This window comes from Ochotona curzoniae, unplaced genomic scaffold, assembly GCF_017591425.1.
Source record: "Ochotona curzoniae isolate NIBS_2020 unplaced genomic scaffold, NIBS_Ocur_1.0 contig_2699, whole genome shotgun sequence".
NCBI lineage: Eukaryota > Metazoa > Chordata > Mammalia > Lagomorpha > Ochotonidae > Ochotona > Ochotona curzoniae.
The window spans coordinates 9,507,501-9,527,990 of NW_024465561.1; the positions used below are offsets into that span (position 1 = coordinate 9,507,501).

A 20,490-nucleotide genomic window follows, 5' to 3' on the forward strand; every position below is an offset into this window, starting at 1 on the left:
TCAGTGAATTAGAAGCTGTTTGTGAGAATAGGAAATTTATTTTTGTGGTAGGGATGATATCTGAATTAGCTTTAGTATCATAAAAACATTTTAATTATCAATTATTATAAGCAAAATGAACCAAGCTTCAATCAGACCTAACAGCTGTGAAAATACATAAAAGAAAATATTCCACACATACCCAAAAAAAACACTGTAAAAGCAAAAACTAAAATTGGAGAAATAAATAACTTGAGAGACATAACAACCAAAAACTATTTTTAAGTACTGATCATTTTAACTAAGAATTAGAAGTCAATCCTACAGGATTTTAAAAGCATAAAACTGAGAGGTGTGTGTGTGTGTGTGTGCGCGCGCACGTTTTTTAACTTAACTGACAAAACCAGGGTGCACATTATTTCTGTATCCAGCACAGCCTATTACTTTAGACCATCTGTAATTCAGAATGTGCAATAGTCTGAGAACAGGCTGAAGTCCTTAGCACTGGATACAGAAAGCAATGAAGAGTGCAAATACTGATACTTCGCTAAAAAGATCAAGCCTGTTAAGCAGTTATTTTCACGTAAAGATAATGATGGGCTATTCACTAAGACCAAACATTTAGTTAACAGTTTGTGCAATTATACATATTTGAGAGAAATAAAATGATACATGTAGTAAAAGTATTTGCAAAAGTCTAATAAAGGCTAAGAACATTAATTTGAAAGGAGTCTTTTAACCTAGTCATATACTCCAATATATTCAACAAGATCCAGCCGGCCTTTAATCACAAGTTTCTTCTGAGTCTTTTGTAATCACTCCATTCTCCACCTCTTTCCTTTTGTGTGCTGGAATTTGGAAGCTTCTTTCAACAGTTTCAATAGGACATGCCCCCTGGTGGAGATGTTCGTAAACCTCTTACCCAGCTCTCTCCTTAAGCCAGTAAGTCCTTTGGACTGCTCTGAAGCAGACTTCGGATATATATTTAACATTTACTTTCTCCACATACCTTCAGTAAAAATAACGACGAAAATATTTTAAGTCATAAGTCCTTAAAGAGAAAAAGATTTCAAGAGGGGAAAACAACAGAACATGGGAAAGTGAACCAGATTTTGAAAACTGAACTGCTAACTAAATACTAACTTTGTAAGAGCAAAAGGTAAAACTTAACTGTAGCCAGAAAAAGCTATATGCAGCAAGTCAATTTGGGCCCTAGGGCCTGTGATTATTTCTGAAGGAAGGATAAACTAAAAGCAAAGACTTAGATGAAAATGTGAAGGGAATAGTTAGGTTCCAAAAACCCAACCTCACAAAGGCAGGTAATTTCCACTTCTTGCCTTACAAAAGACGTACAGCCTAGAGCTGTTTACAGGGATTCCAAGAGTGAGTGAAGAGCGAGCAGGCAGCATCTGAGTGAATAAGAAGGTATTAAAAATTACAAGTGAACACACTGAACCTTGAGACTCCCAGCCTGGTTCCCAAATCACCAATGAGAAAGATGAAAGATTCTTTTGTAGGGTGCTGATTAACCCAGCCACTGCTGCTATTTGGAAATTCCCAAGGGGAAGCAGGGGGGAAAGGCTTGCCACCAAACTCCCCACGGAGAAACCTACCAGTCAAAACCCTGCACATACATAAAGAGCTTGTACGAGTGCTTAGCTCTACCTAAATTATCAATGACCATGAGCTATTTGAAAAAAAATTCTTCAAAGTTAATGCCAGAGACAAGAAAAGGAAAAAGAGGCAGAAGAACCTAACGGAAAGCAAATATATAGAAAAAACTTTAAAGGAAAAGCTAATAATAAAGCAAAAAAGCAAAGAAGGAGCAAGACCACACATGAAGCAAGAGCAGGATGCCACCATAAAGGATGAGCTCACACATTCACTGAAAGGTAAAATACGTACAGGAATTTTGTGAAAATCAATACATGAAGAATTAACTTCAAAAAGTATAACATGACAAAGATGAACAAAAGGAAAAGAAAATTTTCAAAGAAATATTAAAAATTTCCCAGATTTGTAGGACAAGAATATCTAAAATATAAGAACTGATCAAAGCACCTAGCAAATAAAATTAAAAAGACGTCTAACATGCTATATCACTGGCACTTAAGATCATGAAAAATAAAAACCAACAAGCAGCTGAAAGCTTCCAAAAGAAGTAAAATATAAAAGAAACAGAATGTCATGAAACTTATAATGATAACATTTTAAAACAGAAAGACAGCAATGCATTTGAAATTCTCGGGGAAAACATACTAAAACTCTAAAATTTGTAACAGGCTGGTTATAAAAGGAAGAATAAACATTTTTAAAAAACGCAAAATATCAAATACGTACCTTTCATACACCATCTCAGAGAGTTACTGAATGACTAAGTTCCCAACAAAATAAGTAAATCCTAAAATTGGGATTCCATGGAAACGAGTATTAGGTTGGGCAGAGCAGAAGTGACTTCAGCCCCTTGCCAAGGTCAAGCTGACACTCTCTTCCCAGAATGTTTGGAATGTCCAATCACCCTAACCTTGTTGGCACAGAAGGTCAACAACTTGCCATGGTGAGGACACCTCCCTCTACAAACTGTGAATTGCTACCTTCTCCCAGTGACAGCCCAGTGACAGCCCAGTGCAGTATAGCTTGGGCAGCCCTCCAAGGTCACCCTGCCACGTGGAAGTGGTCGCAGGCTGTCTTCCTTAAGGAAGCAGTCCTTCAGACTCTTTCCCCTGGTTAATGAAACCCTTTACTTAAACTAAAGACTCTGTCTCACTGGCTTTCACATAGCTTTCATCCTCTACCAGTAGGCTCCTCCTCTCTCTCCAGAGTCAGCCTTGTGAGCAGGCCCTGGCTATCAACAGTAAATCTCCTGTGCATTTCCCAATGTTACTGTGTGGTTCTGTGGTCCCAACCTTGTTGTGCTGCTAACAACAACAATAAGAAACAAAAAACAGAATAAAGAGATAAATGCCTAGAAACATGGTAAAGCAAGGCACCAGGAAGGTCAGGATAGGAGTCGGTATAAATTGAAGCAAGCAAGACTACAACACTTTAGCAGTAAAAACACTCAACAATAAAACGTTAAACATAATCAGTGATGGGTACACACACAAAAAAACCCAGCAACAAACCAAAACAAAAGCTGTTAACATAAAGCAAAAGCCTGTGTAACAATGAAATGGAACTGAATTATATGAAAGCATGAATGTTGATATGACAAAATTGTGACACATTAACAGGGAAATAGCTACATGCAGATCAGATAAATTGTCTTCTTCAACTGTAGTTAGGTAGGTAGAAAATAATCCATAAAATTGAAAAAAATAAAGACAATATTCAAATTGCTTGAATACACGGGAGAAAAGTCACCACCTCTGGGACATGGGAACTGGGAGCAAGAACACACAGCAGGACTCTGCTACTTTTTCATTACAGGTTTAACATGGTGGGCCTGGCTCCATGCTCAATGGCTAAATCCTCATCTGCAATTGCTGGGATCCCAGTTCATGTTGAGGCTGCTCTACTTCCCACCCAGCTCCCTGCTTAGGGCCTAGGAAAGAAAGCAGTAGAGGATGGCTGAGAGCCTTGGGACTGCACCCATGAGGGAAACAGAAGAGACTCCCAGCTCCTGGTTTTGGATTGCATCAGCTCTGATCATTGCAGCCATTTGGGGAGTGAACCAGCGGCTGGAAGATCTTTCTGTCTCTCCTCTCCATAAATCTGATTTGCCTTTCCAATAAAAAAAAAAGTGGTATATGCTGTGTTGTGCTGTTATACACAAATAACCCTTAGTATCCCAGAAGAATGGTTCCAGGATCCTCCACAAAATTCCAAGCCTGCAATTCTCAGGACCCTATATGAAATGTTGTAGATTTGCATACCCCGTATGCTTTAAAACCATCAAGGCTTGTTATGGTACTTACTACAATATAAATCCTATGGAGTTAGTTGGTACTGTTTGTATTGTTTAGAGAATTGTGAAAATGTGTATGTACGGTACAAATCCAATTTTTTTCCTGCAAAATTCAACTGAACTTCCATATAGTTAAAATTTATGAGCAGAACTGAAACTAAAACCACATATTTACATTTAAAAACATAAAATAGCAATATATTTAAGATTTGCTTTATAGCAGATAAGAATACACTCTTTGCTTCATTAGATAATAATGTACAAATCCAAAAAACTCAAGTGATTCCAACTAGGATCCACATTAAGACACGTTTTAAAACTGTGAAAAACAAGAACATTTTACAGTGAAAGGAAAGTGATTTATATACAATTTTTTCTCCTTAAATAAATGAATGAATAAATATCCAGCACAATAGTCTAGTGACTGAATGGTGCCAGTTCGAGTCCCAGCTGCTCCACTTTTCTTTTCACTCCTTGCCTGGAGCCTGGGAAAGCAGCAGAGGATGGCCGAAAGCACTGGCACCCTGCACCTGCGTGGGAGACCTGGAGGAAACTCCTAGCTCCTGGGCTCAGGTCAGCTCAGCTCTGGCCATTGTGGCCGTTTGGAAAGTGAACCATTGGATGAAAGATCTTTCTCTGTCTCTCCTTCTCTCTGTAAATCTTTTCTTTAAAAAGAACTGAGCTATGTATTCACTGCAAAGCATGAACTCACAGATACAAGGACTGAAACAGGTTGAAAGAAAAAGGAGAAAATGATATTCTAGCCAAAAGACGTTCAGAAGAGAAGTGAAATAATTTACTATAAAAATATCAGATAAAATGGACTTTGGGCTAAAAGGGTTAAGAAACTAATGATATTTAGTATTGATAAAAGGCTTAATCTATCAAGAAGACACTACAACAATAAACAAATGTAACAATACAGTCGCAAATACAAAAGGCCAAAATTCATAGAAGAAAAAAATTCTCACTTTCACAATACTGAAGATAACATCTTACTTTTAACAAAGGACAAAGAATCCAGAGAAATGAGAATAAGGAAATAAAGAACACAGCAACAACTATGGATAGACCAGAACCACTCCCCACTGCAAAAAACAAAACAAAACACTGAAGAACAGGAAAACACAAAACAATCTCCAGGACTCATGACACACCAAGGGATATGTCTCAAAAAAAAATTAGTAGGTTTTGAATCATAAAAAGTATTTTGTACTACCAAAATGGGAAAAAAAAAACTAGAAAACTGACACATTATATAGAAATTTAACAGAAACAATGACTCAATATACCAAAAAGAAATGACAAAAGAAATCAGAAAATAGCTCCAGACCAAGGAATATCAAAAACCAACAGGCCAAAACTTAAGGGATGCAGTGAACCAATGCTAAGAGAGAAATTTAGTTATAAACAACTACATTATTAAAGTGGGGGAAAAAAACTCAAATCAGTCACCAAATCACACATTTTATGGAACTTGAAAAGGAATAAACTAAACCCAAAGCTAACAGAGGGAAGAAACAAAAAGATTAGATTGAGGTAAATAGTAAAAGTTCAACAAAACTAAAACTTGGCTCTTTGAATAACAATAAATCAATCAATGAAACTGAAAATTCAATTATAAACAAAAGTGGAACAGTACAACTTAGTCTACAGAAGTAAACAGAACTGTAAAGAATATTATACACAGTGAAGAGCAACAAATCAGATAACCTAGATAAATGAAAACACTGAGGGAAAGCATAAATTACCAACCTTAAACGGAAACAGAAAAAATTTGAACAGATCTTAACAAGGAGGTTTAATAATCAAAAAACCTCCCAGTGGGAAAGATTCACAGATCAATTTTAATAATATCAAAAGAATTAACACTAATTCTGCCCCATCCCTCCTAAAATATCAAAAACATACTTTAAGAGAACAGTCAAAAGTAGTAAAAGAAAATTACAGGTTAATATCTCGCATATATACACAAAAACCCTTACCAAATGCTGGCAAACCTAACAAGCAGCACCTTGAAGGAATCAAGCGCCATGACAGGTCTGACTCCTCCACACCCCCAAAGAGCAGACGGACAGCTGCACCAGCTCTTGCTGCTTGCTTCCATGCATTAACAGTGAGCTGCATCGAAGCATGGTAGCCAGGACTCAATACAGGGTTTAGGTGAACAGGTTGCAGTTTAGCCCTCTGAACCAAAGAACCAATCCCCAAAACAAAATCCTTTTCTTTATCAAAGGACATTATTTCCAAACCATGTATCTGATATGGGATTAATACCTACAATATATAAACAACTTCCAAGACTCAACAGGAAAAAGACAATTCAAGAACTTTAGTAGGCATCTTACCAAAGGAGATCTATTAGTTGCAAATAAACACAGGGAAGAATGTTCAACATGACTAAACATGACAATGCATACAGGACTACTGAAAACAACAACAAATGTAACGAATCAGTGTTGGCAAGGAACTGCGCAAGCAGGACTATGTGAACGTTGGTAATGGTAATATAAAATACTACAGTTGTGAGAGACAGTATAGAGGATCCTTAAAAAATAAACAGGGCCCAGGCCCAAAGTTGGGGCACAGCACATTACGCAATGCCTACAACACCAACATCAAAAGATAAAATAGAGAGAAAACACGAATGCTAAGCTGACTTAAAACATTGTAAATTACATTAAATATAAACGGTCTAAACCCAAATTAGAAAACATTATCAGAACAGATCAGGAAAGAAAGACTTGGCTCAGCACAGCAGCTCAGTGGCTAAATCCTCGCCTTGCACACATCAGGATCTCATATGGATGCCAGTTTTAATCCTGGCTGCTCTACTTCCCACCCAGCTCAGTGCTTGTAGCCTGCGAACGCAGCAAAGAATAGCCCAAAGCCCTGGGATCCTGTACCCGCATAGGAGACCTGAGGGAAGCTCCTGGCTCTTCCCTTTGAAATAGTTCAGCTCCAGCCATTGCAGCCACTTAGGGAGTGAATCAGCAACAGAGGATCTTTCTGTCTCTCCTTCTCTCTGTAAATCTGCCTTTCCTACTGATGCAAGCAGAAACTGGAGTAGGTGAGGGACGGTGGGACTTTGCCGCAGCATCAGATAGCAGAGGCTGGCACTGGAGGCTAAATCTGTCAAATTAAATTCCAGAACCACCTGCAAAGTGCATAATCTGGGAGTGGGAGTGGCCTAGAAGGGAAATAGTGAGCTCCTCCCTCTTGGGTTACCAATCCTACTGGAAAGTACGAAAACCAGGACAGGGGTAGGGGTGGCAGACTGAAAGGCACCCAACAACATCCGTGAGGGTTGGATAGTGGAGCTAGTTAGGTTGAATTAGGCTTCAATGCCCACTGACACATATGAGAGCCAAATGGGATGTGGGACAGACTGGACTAGTCAGCTGCACTTACCAGCAAGCATGGGAACCAGGGCAGAGGGCAGGCCTGGTTGGGGTTATTGTGGGTCACTTCAATTAGGCTGCAGCTCCCACTGGTTTATGTGAGGGCCGAGTACATGCTGGGCAGAACCAGGCTGGACTGCAACACCCATTGGTTCCAGCGGAAGTTGTGACTGAAAACAGAACCAACCCAGCAATTGCAACCACCAGCTGACTGGGGCAATGGACTCCACTGGGCCCTGCACTTGCCAAGCACATGCAAGAATCTGGTCTGGGAACACCTCAGACAAAGTTTCTTTGGGGATCTCCCCAATCGAACTGTTGGACTCAGAACCCCAACCATGAAAAGACAGAGGACAGAACAAATGAATCAACTACCCAGGCATATGTTGCCAGTGGAAAACAGGGCAAATGGAGACTCTAAGACGGACTATGTCAATCAGTGGATTCTGTAATGACCTCATTGTGCTTGAAATGGTGAGATTGGCAGCAATTCATTCATAACTGTTGAACTATCAAAACCACTTGAGCAAGACCCTCGGAGCATGCCCCACATCAGGTACCTGGGATGGGTGGGAGACTGGGTGGGGCTTCTCCCTTTACCTCACCCTTTATCCCAGATACAGGGGAAAAAAATGTGAAAATAAATCTTACCCACTTTCCTGTAGCCCTTGAGCCTTTGTATCCTAATTAACTATGTAAACATTTTCAAAACTAAAGAAAAAAAAAGTAAAAGGGATGGAAAAGTGCATACCCTCTAAATATATCACAAAAACAGCTATATTGAGGACAGATGTTTGGCTCAACAGCAAAGAACCAGTTGGGATGACCTCATTCCCTGTCAAGGGTCCTTGGATTTAAGTCCCAGCTCCGTTTCTGATTCATTTCCTGTAAACACACCCTGGAACGCACCTCAAGCACTTATGTTCCTGCCACCCAAATGGCTTCACCGTGGCTCAGCCCTGGCTGCTGCAAGCATCTGAGCAATCAATCCGCAGATGCAAGATCTTTCTACCTGCCTGTTCTCTCTGCCTTTCAACAACAAACAAATTTCAGACAGATTTCTGAGTACACAAACTTACCAGAGATAATTACTACATAATGGTAAAAGGATCCACTCAAGCAAGAAGACAGGACAACTCTAAATGTGTGTGCATTTAACAATAAAGCTTCAAAGCACATGAGGTAAACCTAATAAAACTGATAGGAGAAATGTCCATAACCATAATGGTAGCTTGAGGTTTCACTCTTCTCTTCAAAATCAATAGAACACATAAACAGAAATTGTGCAGATATGAGATCTGAACAATGCCATCAATCAACTGACCGTAACTGACGTACAGAGTTCTACTGGGCAACAACAAAACAGACATTCCTTAAAATGGCCCATTATCTTGGATCTTAAAACAAACCTTAATACATTTTTAACAACTGAAATCACACAAGTTCCCTGAATGAATTAAGGTGAAAATCGCTACCGGAAAGACAACTGGAACACCTCTAAACCTTTTTTTTTTTAAAGATTTATTTTTATCACAAAGTCAGATATACAGAGAGGAGGAGACACAGAGCAAGATCTTTCATTCAATGATTCACTCCCCAAGTGACCGCAACGGCCAATGCTGCGCTGATCTGAAGCCAGGAGCCAGGAACTTCTTCCAGGTCTCCCACACGGGTGCAGGGTCCCAAGGCCTTGGCCCATCCTCAACTGCTTTCCCAGGCCACAGGCAAGGAGCTGGATGGAAAGCAGGTCGGCGGGGGTTAGAAGAGGAGCCCAAATGGGATCCCGGTGCATTCAAGGCAAGGACTTTAGCTGCTAAGTCACCATGCTGGGCCCTAAACTCTTGGACATTAAAAGGCATATTTTTTAAGCTTGCATTGATGTTTAGCCTATCCACAAAGGCAGAAGATGTAGACACCAAGACAGAAGCAGAGGTCTTCATTCTCTCAATACGCACAGGCTCGTCAGGTCAAAGTCAGGAGCCTGCAACCCCACTGAGAGCTCCCGCAGGGGAGGCAGGGACCTCAGGACCTGAGCCAGCCACAAGAAGCTAGACTCAGAAGCAGAGCAAGGCGCTTTTGTATGCGATCCAGGCACCCCAAGGGGCACGTTAACCACTGTACCAGTGCCCACTCTAAAACAACGTATTTCCAACTCAGAGATTAGTGAGCTGTTTCTGCAAAAGCCAGAAGGTGATTATTTTAGATTTCATGAGCCCTGCAAGTATGTGTCACATTTTTCATTTCATACAATAAATATGCAAATAACAATTAAAAAATAAAACAATCACTAACTAAAGACCACACAAAAACAGGTGAGGGCCAGTTCTAAAAATAACTAATGAGTTTGAGAGAGAGCCTCTCTCAGGACATTGAGAAAATATCCTGAGCTTAAAAATGAATACACAACAGTGAAAATGTGCTGTACCGCTAAAGCAGTACTTAAGAATGAAATTTACAGCATTAAAATGCTTAAATCAGAAGCCAGAGAGAAGCATGAAATAAACACAGGATAAACAACAGAAATATTGAAAAAGAAAGAGATAATCATTAAAACTAAAAGTTGGATATTAAAACAACCAATAAAATCAATAGGCCCCTAGACTAGGATTTCTCAACCTTTCCACTGTTGACAGTTTGGGGCTGGATAAATCTTTAGTGTGAGGTCTGTCCCACCTACTACAGGAAGTGTGAAATCACTGGCTTCTCCCCACTAGACCACACCCACCTGCTCAGTTAGGACAATCCAAAGTGTCCCAACTCATCGCCAACTATCCCCCAAGAATAACACCTGCCTACTGGAGAACCACTGTCTAACAAAAACAAACAATGCAAAACAAAATCAGGCTTGTAGCAGCCTATTTCTTCATACATTAAAAAATACTATAAATAACTGTACATAAATTTAGCACTTTTAAGTAAAACAGTAATTCTTTAAAATCCAAACGACCTAATGACCAAAACCCTACCACAAAGAAAAAGTTAGTTTAAATAGTCCTATAGTTACCCAGGAACATGAGTTTGTGCTTTAAATTCTTCTGCAAAGAAGTTAACTTAGATGGTTAAATTCACCAAAGAGGTAATAGTAATTTTATACATCTAGATTATATAAGAACAAGTACTCCGTATATCATCTCATGACGTAAACAAATTGTCAGAAGTATATAAAAATAATAAACACCATGACACGGGGGTAGGTGTCTGGTAGACAGGCTCGGGACCCCATGTCCCACATCAGACGTACGAACGCAGTGCTGGTCCTCTGGCTCTTGACACCAGCCTCCTGCTAATGCAGACCCTAGGAGGCAGGTGTGGCTGCTCAAGTGATTACGTTCTATCTACTGCTTCTAACCAATTTTAAGAGACGCTAAAAAAAAGGCAGTGTTATTAGCAAAAAGACACACAGGTTTAGATCAAGGACAACAAAATAGTCTAGAAATAGAACTATACAAATATGGTCGGCAAATTCTTTTGCTTTTCATCACCTTCAATATAATATAAAATCATGTACCATATAGTTTACCTATTCAAATGTGTAATTTGATGGTTTTCCATGTATTCATAGAGGGCACCACCAGGCTATCTGTATTTTCACAGTTTCATCACCCTAAAGTATCGGCACACTCAATGAAAATCATTCTCCACGTTCCCCCTCTACCTTCTTGGTCCTAAGCTACCACTAATCTGCTTTCTGCTTTATGGATTTACCTATTCTGAACTCTTTATAAGAATAAAATTATATATATATATATATAGGTGACTGGCTTCCTTTATTTAACATGCTTTCAAGGTACATTTCATTTTATTGTCAAATATTCCATTGTATGAAAATATGATATTTTATTTACTCATCAACGGACAGATATGCTTCCATTTATTGGCTATTATGAACGCTGTTGATAATAACTGCACACAAGTTTCTGTGTGAACATGCTTTATTCCACTCACATAAAATTACATAGATGTGGGGCCCAGCACAAACTGGCTAATTCTCCCCAGCAAGTGCTGGGTTTCCACATGCATGGCAGTTCAAGTACCAGCTTTCCATCCAGTTCCCTGCTTAAGGCCTGATAAAGCAGTGGAGGACAACCCAAAGCCTTGGTAACTGCACCTGCACGGGAGACCCAGAAGACGCTCCTGGCTCCTGGCTTCAGACCAGCTCAACTCTGGCCATTGTGGCCATTTGGGGAGTGAACCAGCAGAAGAAAGATCTTTCTCTGTCTCTCCTTCTCTTTGTAAAGCTGCCTTTCAAATAAAAATAAATGAACCTTAGAAAAAAAGTTTCTAGGTATGGAACTGCTGCGTTATATGATAACTCAATCTTTAACTTCATGAAAAATTTCCAACTGTTTTCCAAAATGGCTCCTATCAGCCTCGACTGCGAGCTGCAGTCTCTCCACACTCATCCCAGCACCTGGTACTTCCTGTCTCTTCATTACAGCCATCCTAAGGTAGTACTTCCTGCAGTCCTGACAAAGGTGCAAAACCAATTCAAAAGAATATTTTCAACAAATAGAGTTGGAAAGTAAATGGATGCCCATTTGCAACAAAAATGTACCATTACCTAAATCTCACAGCTCATGCAAAAAATAACTTAAAACGTAAGAAAACATTGGTTCTAGGCAGTGAGTTCTCACACAAGATACCAAACGCATGACCCACAGAAGAAAGCAAGCGGTCAACCAGACTTTGAAATTTAAAATTCTTGCTCTAGGAAAGACAATGTTAACAAGATGCAAAGACAAGCTGCAGAATAGGAGAAAACATTTTTATTTTCAAATAATACAGCAAACACAGGACTTACTCAAAATAAATAACTTTAAAACTTCACAGTTATAAAAAAAAAATTTATAAAATGGTTAAAGACTTCAGCAGATAAGATACAGAAATACCAAATAAATGAATGAATCATGGCTCCCCATGATTAGTTGTTAGGAAAACGCACAGGACAGGCAGTACTAGCACTAAGAGAATGCACAGCTACTAGGAATCGCACACACTACTGGGAAAATCACACAGCCCACCATGGAAGTGGCTTGGCTGGGTCTGTTTTGTAGTTTTATTGGCTTTGGTTTTGTTTTTTTAAGATATTACTTGAAAAGCAGAGTTAGACAGAAAGAGGAAGTATTCCATCCAATGGTTCAGGCCCCAAATGGCCACAACAGCCATGGCTGGGATAGTCCAAAAGCCAGGGGCCAGGAGCTTCTTCCAGGTTTCCCACATGGGCGCAGGTGTTCTCAGCTGCTTTCCCAGGCATACTAGCAGAAAGCTGGGTCAGAAGTGGAGTAGCCAGGACTTGAACCAGCACCCACATGGGATACCAGCAACACAGGTGGCAGCCTTACCTGCTATACCACAACGCTGGCCCCAGCTTAGCTATCTTAAAAATCAAGCATCATTAGGGGGTCTTCAAAACTTCATAGACAACTGTGTATTTTGAAAAAAAATGCCTAATTCCAAATTTTTTTAACCAAAATAAATGTTTCAATTCCATAGTCTATAAAAATTTTGAAGTATTTTCATTCTTTCAATATGACCTAAAGATCCCATGCAGATATTCACCAACATTTAACAATCGTTTTGCTTTGTTTTTTTTTTCTTGGAGTGGACGGAGCAACCTCCCACTCCAACTCCTAGCTCCAAAAATCCATTCAACATACTGTCCTCTGATAGAGGATGCACAAGACACCAAACCGATAAGAACAGATATCAGTAGCTTCACATAAAAACATGCACACAAAGATATTTAGCAATTCTATTCATAACTGCCCAAACTGGAAACAACCTAAATGCCCTTTAGCAGGTGAAGAGAATTATATGATTGTAACAAAAAAGGAGGGAAGTTTTGATACAATTTGTTGAGACATTAAAGTGAGTGAAAGAAGCTAATCTCAAAAGGAGTCAACAAATGTCCAGTTATGGGGGAGACTCAGCAATGGGCCCTGGCAGGGGTGCGACACCCTGGCCGGCATGTGCCACATCTGCTAGAAAACCAGGTCCAGGGACCACCACTGACTCAGCAGATGTAGTGGCTGTGAAATGCCTGGGAGGGGGGTTTGGGAATGTGTGGATTTAGAGGACCATAGAGAGAACACATTACAGATGAGGAACTGTTTCTGGGACTCTTGCACAGACTGAGCACTGCAACTGCTGGTAAACAAGGGTAAGACCAGGTGGTTTGAAGGGAAGGAAAGACAGAGCCTGTGTCTGGATCAGACCAAGACACCGGCCATGTGGGAGACCTGGGCTGGACTAGCTAGCATCAATCATAGCCCCATGGCACACATGAAAGCTAGGGTTAGCAGCCTACTAGGCCACAGTATCCACCAGTGAGGGTTGGGACGGGGGTGGGCCATGTTAGACTGGGCCATGATACTAACCAGCACACAAAAGAACTGGGGCTAGGGGCAGAATCTAAGGGGAGTTTGTGGGTTTAACCGTGCGAGAGCAGGGGGAAGTAACAACAACGAGGCATGGTCACAGAACTTACTAACACTGGTGAAGACTGGTGTTCAGAGCTGACCAGGATGGCCCAAGCTGCAGCACCCTCGGGGCACCCATGAACTGAGTGTGGGGATGGACCAGACACAGCATCCACTGACACTCAGAAAGGTTGAGACTGGGGGTGGACTAGGGCAGGGCCCTAGGACCTGTTCGTACACATGAGATCTGAGTCTGGGAGCAGGCCTGGTAGACTTGGGAAATGCCCTACTGGGCTGTAGCTCCCACTAACTGGTGAGCACAAGAGTTGGGGCTAGGTGTGGACCAAACCAGGCAAGGCCAGACCAAGTCATAGCACACATTGGCATGCGTAGGAGCCATGAAGAGTCATAGGTCATGCCAGGCTAGGCTTCTGTACCCACCTATATACATGAGAGCCAGGGAAGGGACAGGCTGAGCAGGGCTAGGCTGCAGCACCCACCAGCAAGAGTTGGGACTGGGGACAGAATGGACGAGACTAGACCAAGTTGCAGCATCCAATAGCAAAGGCCAACAAGGTGAATGGGCCATGCCCAGCTGGGTCAAGCAACCACCAGGACATGTGAGATCTATGGCTGGGAGCGGGTCTGGTCAGGGAGCTAAGGGGACACGCTGCTGGGCTGCGGTTCCCACTGGTGAGCATGAGAGCTGGAATGGGGGTAGCAAACTGAGCTGCCTACGGCTTCACCTCAGCACTAGTATAAAGTGGGTCTGGGACGTGTCAGATTGGGCTAGGCTCCAGCACTCACTGGCACTCATGAGAGCCAGAGTGGATGTAGGACAGGTAGGCTAGGCCTCGTCATCGACTGAACCACATGAGAGCTGGGTCTGGGGTGGGCCAGTCAAGGCTGGCCTGTAGCACCCACGGGCAAGAGCCACTGTACCTGTCAGTGATTCTGGGGTGGGGGGTGGATCAAGGCAGGCTGGGCCAAGAACCCACCAGTGTGTGTAAGACCTGCAACCGGCAGGTGACCTGATAGAGAGCTTGGGGAACGCTTCTGTCAGGACACACACCCTGCTGGTGAGCCTAATAGCTGGGGCTTTGAGCAGCCCAGACCAAGCCAGGTTACAGTACTCACCAGCATATGTGTGGGTCAGGTCTTGGGGCCTCCCCAGCTGGGCTGGACCTGTTCAAAGCACCCACTAACAGATTAGAGAACCAGGCCAGAGTGCAGGACAGACCGGGTTGGGGCACAACACCAGCCAGTTCACATTAGAGCCAGGACTGGGAGCTGCCTGGGTTGAGCTAGGCTGCAACACCTGCCTGTGAATGCTGGGGTGAGGCAGCCATGCCAGACTGGGCTTCAGCACCCAAGAGCACATGCAGGACTGGGGGGTGGGTGCCAAGCCTGATAAGAAGGCTGCCTTATGTGGGGCCTCCCCGACTGGGCCACTATTTCCACTGATGAGAGAAAGCTGAAACTTGGGGTGAACCAGGCTGGGCAGGGATACAACATCCACTGGCCTGTATGCAAACTAGTTTGGAGGAAAGCCAGGCCGAGTGAGATGACTGTATCTACTGACACATCCATGACCCAGAGTAAATGCAAGCTGGTCAGGCTCTGCCACAGTATTGGCTGGCAAATGCCAGGACTGCAGGCAGATCTGTCAGGCTGAACCGCAGTAGCACTTGCAACATGCAAGAACTGAGGCTGAAAGTAGGCCTTTTAGGGAAACTGTGGGTAGCCCTCTGACGGGCTGCAGCTCCCATCAGTGAGCATGAGAACCAAGGCTGGGGACCAGCCTGGCTGGACAAGTGATAACACCCACCAGCACAAGTGTGGGCCAGAGAGTGGGAATGAATGGGCTGCAGCACCGACTGTGTGTACAAGAGCCAAATGGAATATGGGACAGACTAGATCAGTCTGTTGTACATACCGGCATGCACAGGAACCAGGGCTGGAGGTAGGACTGGTAGGGGTTATTGGGGGTTGCTCTGAATAGGTGTGAGGGCCGAGTTGTGGTGGGTGGGGTTAGGCTGGGCCACAGCATCTGTTGGTTTACATATGAGATGGGGTTGGGGACAGAACTTACCAGGAAACTGCAATGGCTGATGTAGGTGATGGATTGAGCTGGACCCCACATTACATGGCACACAGTGCAGTCAGGTCTTGGGTTAACTCTGATGAAGTTTCTTTGGGAAACCCCACTAACTCAACCACAGAACTCAAAACTCAGACCTCAGGGGGAAAATCACAGGATCTGTGGTCTGACTGTGGAGTATACGAGTCAGAACCGGGTTTCCTCGGTTACTGAACCCTGTGCAGTGGATGGCAGGCTCGGATGCACATGAAGGACATGACAGATCACTGAGACCTGCAAAGGATATCTAGTACCATGACAGAAGACAGAGGACACAACAAATTGGACAACTCTCCTAGGTAAGCTTTGACAAGCATCCAGGTAAGTGGAGACTCTACGGTGGTCTGTATCAGCCAATGGACCTTGGAAGGATTTCCTCAATCTTGAAGCAACAAAATCAACAGCATCTCAGAACTATAGAAATCACTTAAGTGGTACCCTTGGAAATGCTCCACACTGGGTATCCTAGGATGACGCAAAGTGGCCATCCCTCCATCCCAGGGTACTGATGTAGTTAGGCTGCTAAGAGCAGCCTTCTCCTGCCTCTTCTCCCCTCCTCCCCAAAATACAGGAAGGGAAAAAAAGGTTCATTTGCAACATTCTATGAAAGCCAAAACTAGCAGTGATAAAGGAGTCCAGTGCGTTGGCTCAGTGGCTAAATGTTAGCCTTGAACATGCCTGGATTCCATACAGGTACCAGTTCATGTCCCAGCTGCACCACTTCCCTTCCAGCTCCCTGCTTGTGGCCTGGGAAAGCAGTAAAGGATGGCCCAAAGCCTTGGGACCCTGCACCTGTGTGGCAGAACTAGAGGAAGCTCCTGGTTTCTGGCTTTAGATTGGCTCAGTCTCAGGAATTATGGCCACTTGGGGAGTGAATCAGTGGACAGATGATCTTTCTTTCTGTAGCTCCTTCTCTCTGTAAATCTGCTTTTCCAATAAAAAACAGATAAATCTTTAAAAAGGAAACAAGAGTGAGAGAGAGCAGATCACTGGTTGTCCATCCTCACTGAGGCCTGCAGATATGTAGCTCCACGGCAGAGGACGGAGGGCAGAACACATGGGACGACTCTCCTGACACACAAGCACAGCAGAGGGAATGTGGTTGAGTCTGTGACCTGACCATGTTACCATCAGTATTCTAGTCTGTATCCCAACTGTGATGCTTGTTACACAATTCACAAGAGTGTAAAAATAAAAGCCTGTGTCACTGTATAATAATTTGAATTTTTTTAATGGGAGATAATCATACTCTTACCAAATGGCAAAATACGCAAAATATGGGCAGAAAGGCTATCATTGTGGTATACTGCCTGCAGTATCAGCATCCCCTCTGGGCACAGATGTAAGTCCCAGCTGTTCAACTTCTTTTTTTTTTTTAAAGATTTATTTATTTTTATCACAAAGTCAGATATACAGAGAGGAGGAGAGACAGAGAAGAAGATCTTCCATCTGAGGATTCACTCCCCAAGTGAACGCAACGGCTGGTGCTGCGCTGACCCGAAACCAGGAACCAGGAACCTCTTCCCGGTCTCCCACGCGGGTGCAAGATCCCAAAGCTTTGGGCCGTCCTCAACTGCTTTCCCAGGCCACAACCAGGGAACTGGATGGGAAGTAGAGCTGCCGGGATTAGAACCGGCGCCCATATGGGATTCCAGCGTGTTCAAAGCGAGGACTTTAGCCACCAGGCCACGCCCCTGGGCCCCTGTTCAACTTCTGATTCAGCTCCCTGTCAAGGTTCCTGGGGATGCACCTGCCTCCCACTTGGGAGACCCAGAAGTTCCTGGCTTCAGGCTGGCCTAGCTCCATCTATGGCCATTTGGGGAGTAACCCAGTAGTAGATGGAAGATCTCTAATGACACCTTCCAAATAAGTAAATAAAATCGTTTTCAAACATATGACACAAAGAATAGCAACACTAGGCTTAACCTTTTTTCCCTTTCAAACCACCTTTCTCTGACCTCCCCTAGTCCTTTGCTCCTATTGGCGCTAAGTTCATTTTATCCCTTATCCTAAACTTTTGACATGCAATAACCTTTACCTATCTTCCCCAGCCATTCAGTCAAGAGTGTAAAAGAGGACTCTATTTTTAACTTGTTATATTTCTCCTGCCTTAAGAACAATAAAATACAGTAGCTTCTCTCTTTCTCTGGTTTTGTTTCACTTCAGTTTCTCACAGTCAAAATATTAAGTGAGAAACTCCAAAAACAATACACTGGTGAGTTTTGAACTGCATTGTTCCGTGTAGTGTGAGCCCGAGACAGCCCGAGACAGTTACGTTCTGTCTAGCAGTCAGGGTGTATCTGCCACTCGACCCCTGGCGACTTGGTAGCCATTCTGGTCATCAGAATGTGGCGTAAAATAGCCCCAAAGTATAAAAGGAGTGATTCTGGCAATCCCGACATGTGAAAGAGAAGCCAGAAGGCACTTACTTACTACTTAAGCAGAAAGAGAAACATTCTTGACAACGAGGAAAAAAATCATTTGCTAAAGTAAATATCCATGAAATTGTGAAAAAAGAAAAAGAAATTTGGGCTGATTTTCTATCAAACTACAGAAGTTATAATTAAATAAGTGCTTTGTTAAAATTCAAGACACTGAATTATAGAATACTATGTGCAATTTGGAGGTAAGGGTGAGGCTGCTGTAACTTTTCTTAATAAATGTTAAGTAAAATAACAAATCTAAGTATCTTATTTAGTTATTCTAAATCAAAATCATGCTGTGTGAATAATTTATAAAAGTCATTTATCAAGAGATTCTGGGTGACTTTGAAAATTATTTTAGATAGATACAAAATCATCCCAAGATCATCATGTTTGGCCACTTTCTAAAACCATTATTTAATTTTAGGAAACGATACATGATATACAAGAAAAAAAATAATTTCTCTACTGCTCTACTCCTGTATTAAGAATATTCTACCCCTTAGTATTTTAAGACATACTTGATTTTAAAGATTTCTTCACTGAAATATCAAAATCAGAAGGAACAAACTCTGAAGGGTGATGACACGGTTCCAGGCCACACGGAAGGCCTCTCTGAGAAGGACCACGCACACTCTAACACAGTGCTATCTTACGCAGCCCCAGGACATTTCCCATTGTCAGATATCAGACACAAGCCCAACAATAAGTTTCTGAGTAGTGCCACAAAAGATCTAAATACGTATCAATTATAAACTTAAAGGAAATGGTTTGCAATTAGTTTCCAAATATAGTTCCAGAATTTCACCAAGTAGATGAGTTCTCTAACTAGTCACACTCATGCATCAGCGCAATAATTTCAGCTTTCGAAAATCCAGCTGCTTTCTATCTCGTATGACCTCATTTATTCAAAATAATCCTTACAAGATTTATTTTTAGACATTTAACTAGAAGGTGAAAAGGCAGGTAGGAGTGACGTTATGCTAACAATTTAAATATCCTTACAGAAGAATACCCAGTATAAAGTAAATAAACCTAAGTTAAAATGCAACTTAGCAAGAACTCCGGGGAACTCTCTGAACTGGAAATGGAGGCGGAGGAAGGGGTGTGAACACACATCAGCATGTGCAGGGGGTGCTCATGCATATGCACGCACCCAAACAAGTAACATTACACATAAACAAAATAAACAACTTTAATGAGTCAGAGATCTCAAACCACCACAAAGTAAGAGAGCCACTATAGGTACCTGGCCTCCTCTACTTGAAAAAGTCTTCTTCCAGAAAGCGTTTTTAAGTATATTACACTTGGGCAAACAAAACTTCTCTTAATCCACTAAGCAAAACGTAAATTCCTTCTGTGTACTGAAGCAAAAGTCAGTCCAAGAAAGCAGCTAAACAAACCAATTATAAAGTGTAAAATGTCCCAACACTGAAGTCTGGCCAACTTCAACACACACAATTACATATAAATACACTTTGCAATTTTGGAGCCAATGTAGTGGTATTTGTAACCCAGATATCCACTCTACTCTCAAATGTTGGTCCTACTCAACTACCTGTAATATACTTCAAGAGTTCCACTTGGTAAGAGCCCATCAGGTTGGCAATTTGGGAAAAAGATACACAAACAACAAGAAAACACCGTTTGTAAGTGGTACCTACGTTCTTTCCGGTGCTCAACTAAACCTACAGCCTGCTTGGCAGAGCACTTGGCAAACCAGTTGTCCCCAAGTAAAACAGTGACTTCATTAGTATGCACAAGTTTTCCTGGCATGAAAGCAAAGGGACCAAATGGTACCTGTTGTTTAAAAAAAAAGACAAAAAAAAAAAAAAAAAGATTACAATAGTAAAGAACATATTTTACTAACTACTTAGCATTAAAAACCTTACATTAATTTTTTTTCAACCTTTATCCTGGGAAAAATAACAGCTTCAGAAACAATTAACATTATGTAAAACCTCACTAGGAAAATCTATAGAAAACTATTCTAGGTTAATAAGTTAGCTCAGGAAAATAAATTCACATATTTACACACAACTGTTAGGGATAAGTATTACTGTCACTATACGGTTATACTTTTCAATAATTATTTAAGTAAGAGTAAACTAGTAGTATAATAATATCAATGAAGACTATTTTTGATTAAAAAAAAGAAATAATTGTTTTTTTAACAGCCATTTTTTTACAGAGCAGTAGTCCCTAAGCAAATATCTTTTAT

The 20,490-nt window shown here is 41.8% G+C and overlaps 1 protein-coding gene across 1 annotated transcript in view; it reads right to left on the reverse strand.

Moving 5' to 3' along the window:
• Positions 1–20,490, reverse strand: part of URI1 (URI1 prefoldin like chaperone) — a 75,189-nt gene that overhangs the window by 15,483 nt on the left and 39,216 nt on the right. The window contains exon 4 of the mRNA XM_040976495.1: positions 19,934–20,069. Within this exon, the coding sequence (XP_040832429.1) occupies positions 19,934–20,069 (136 nt within the window). The remainder of the gene's footprint in view (positions 1–19,933; positions 20,070–20,490) is intronic.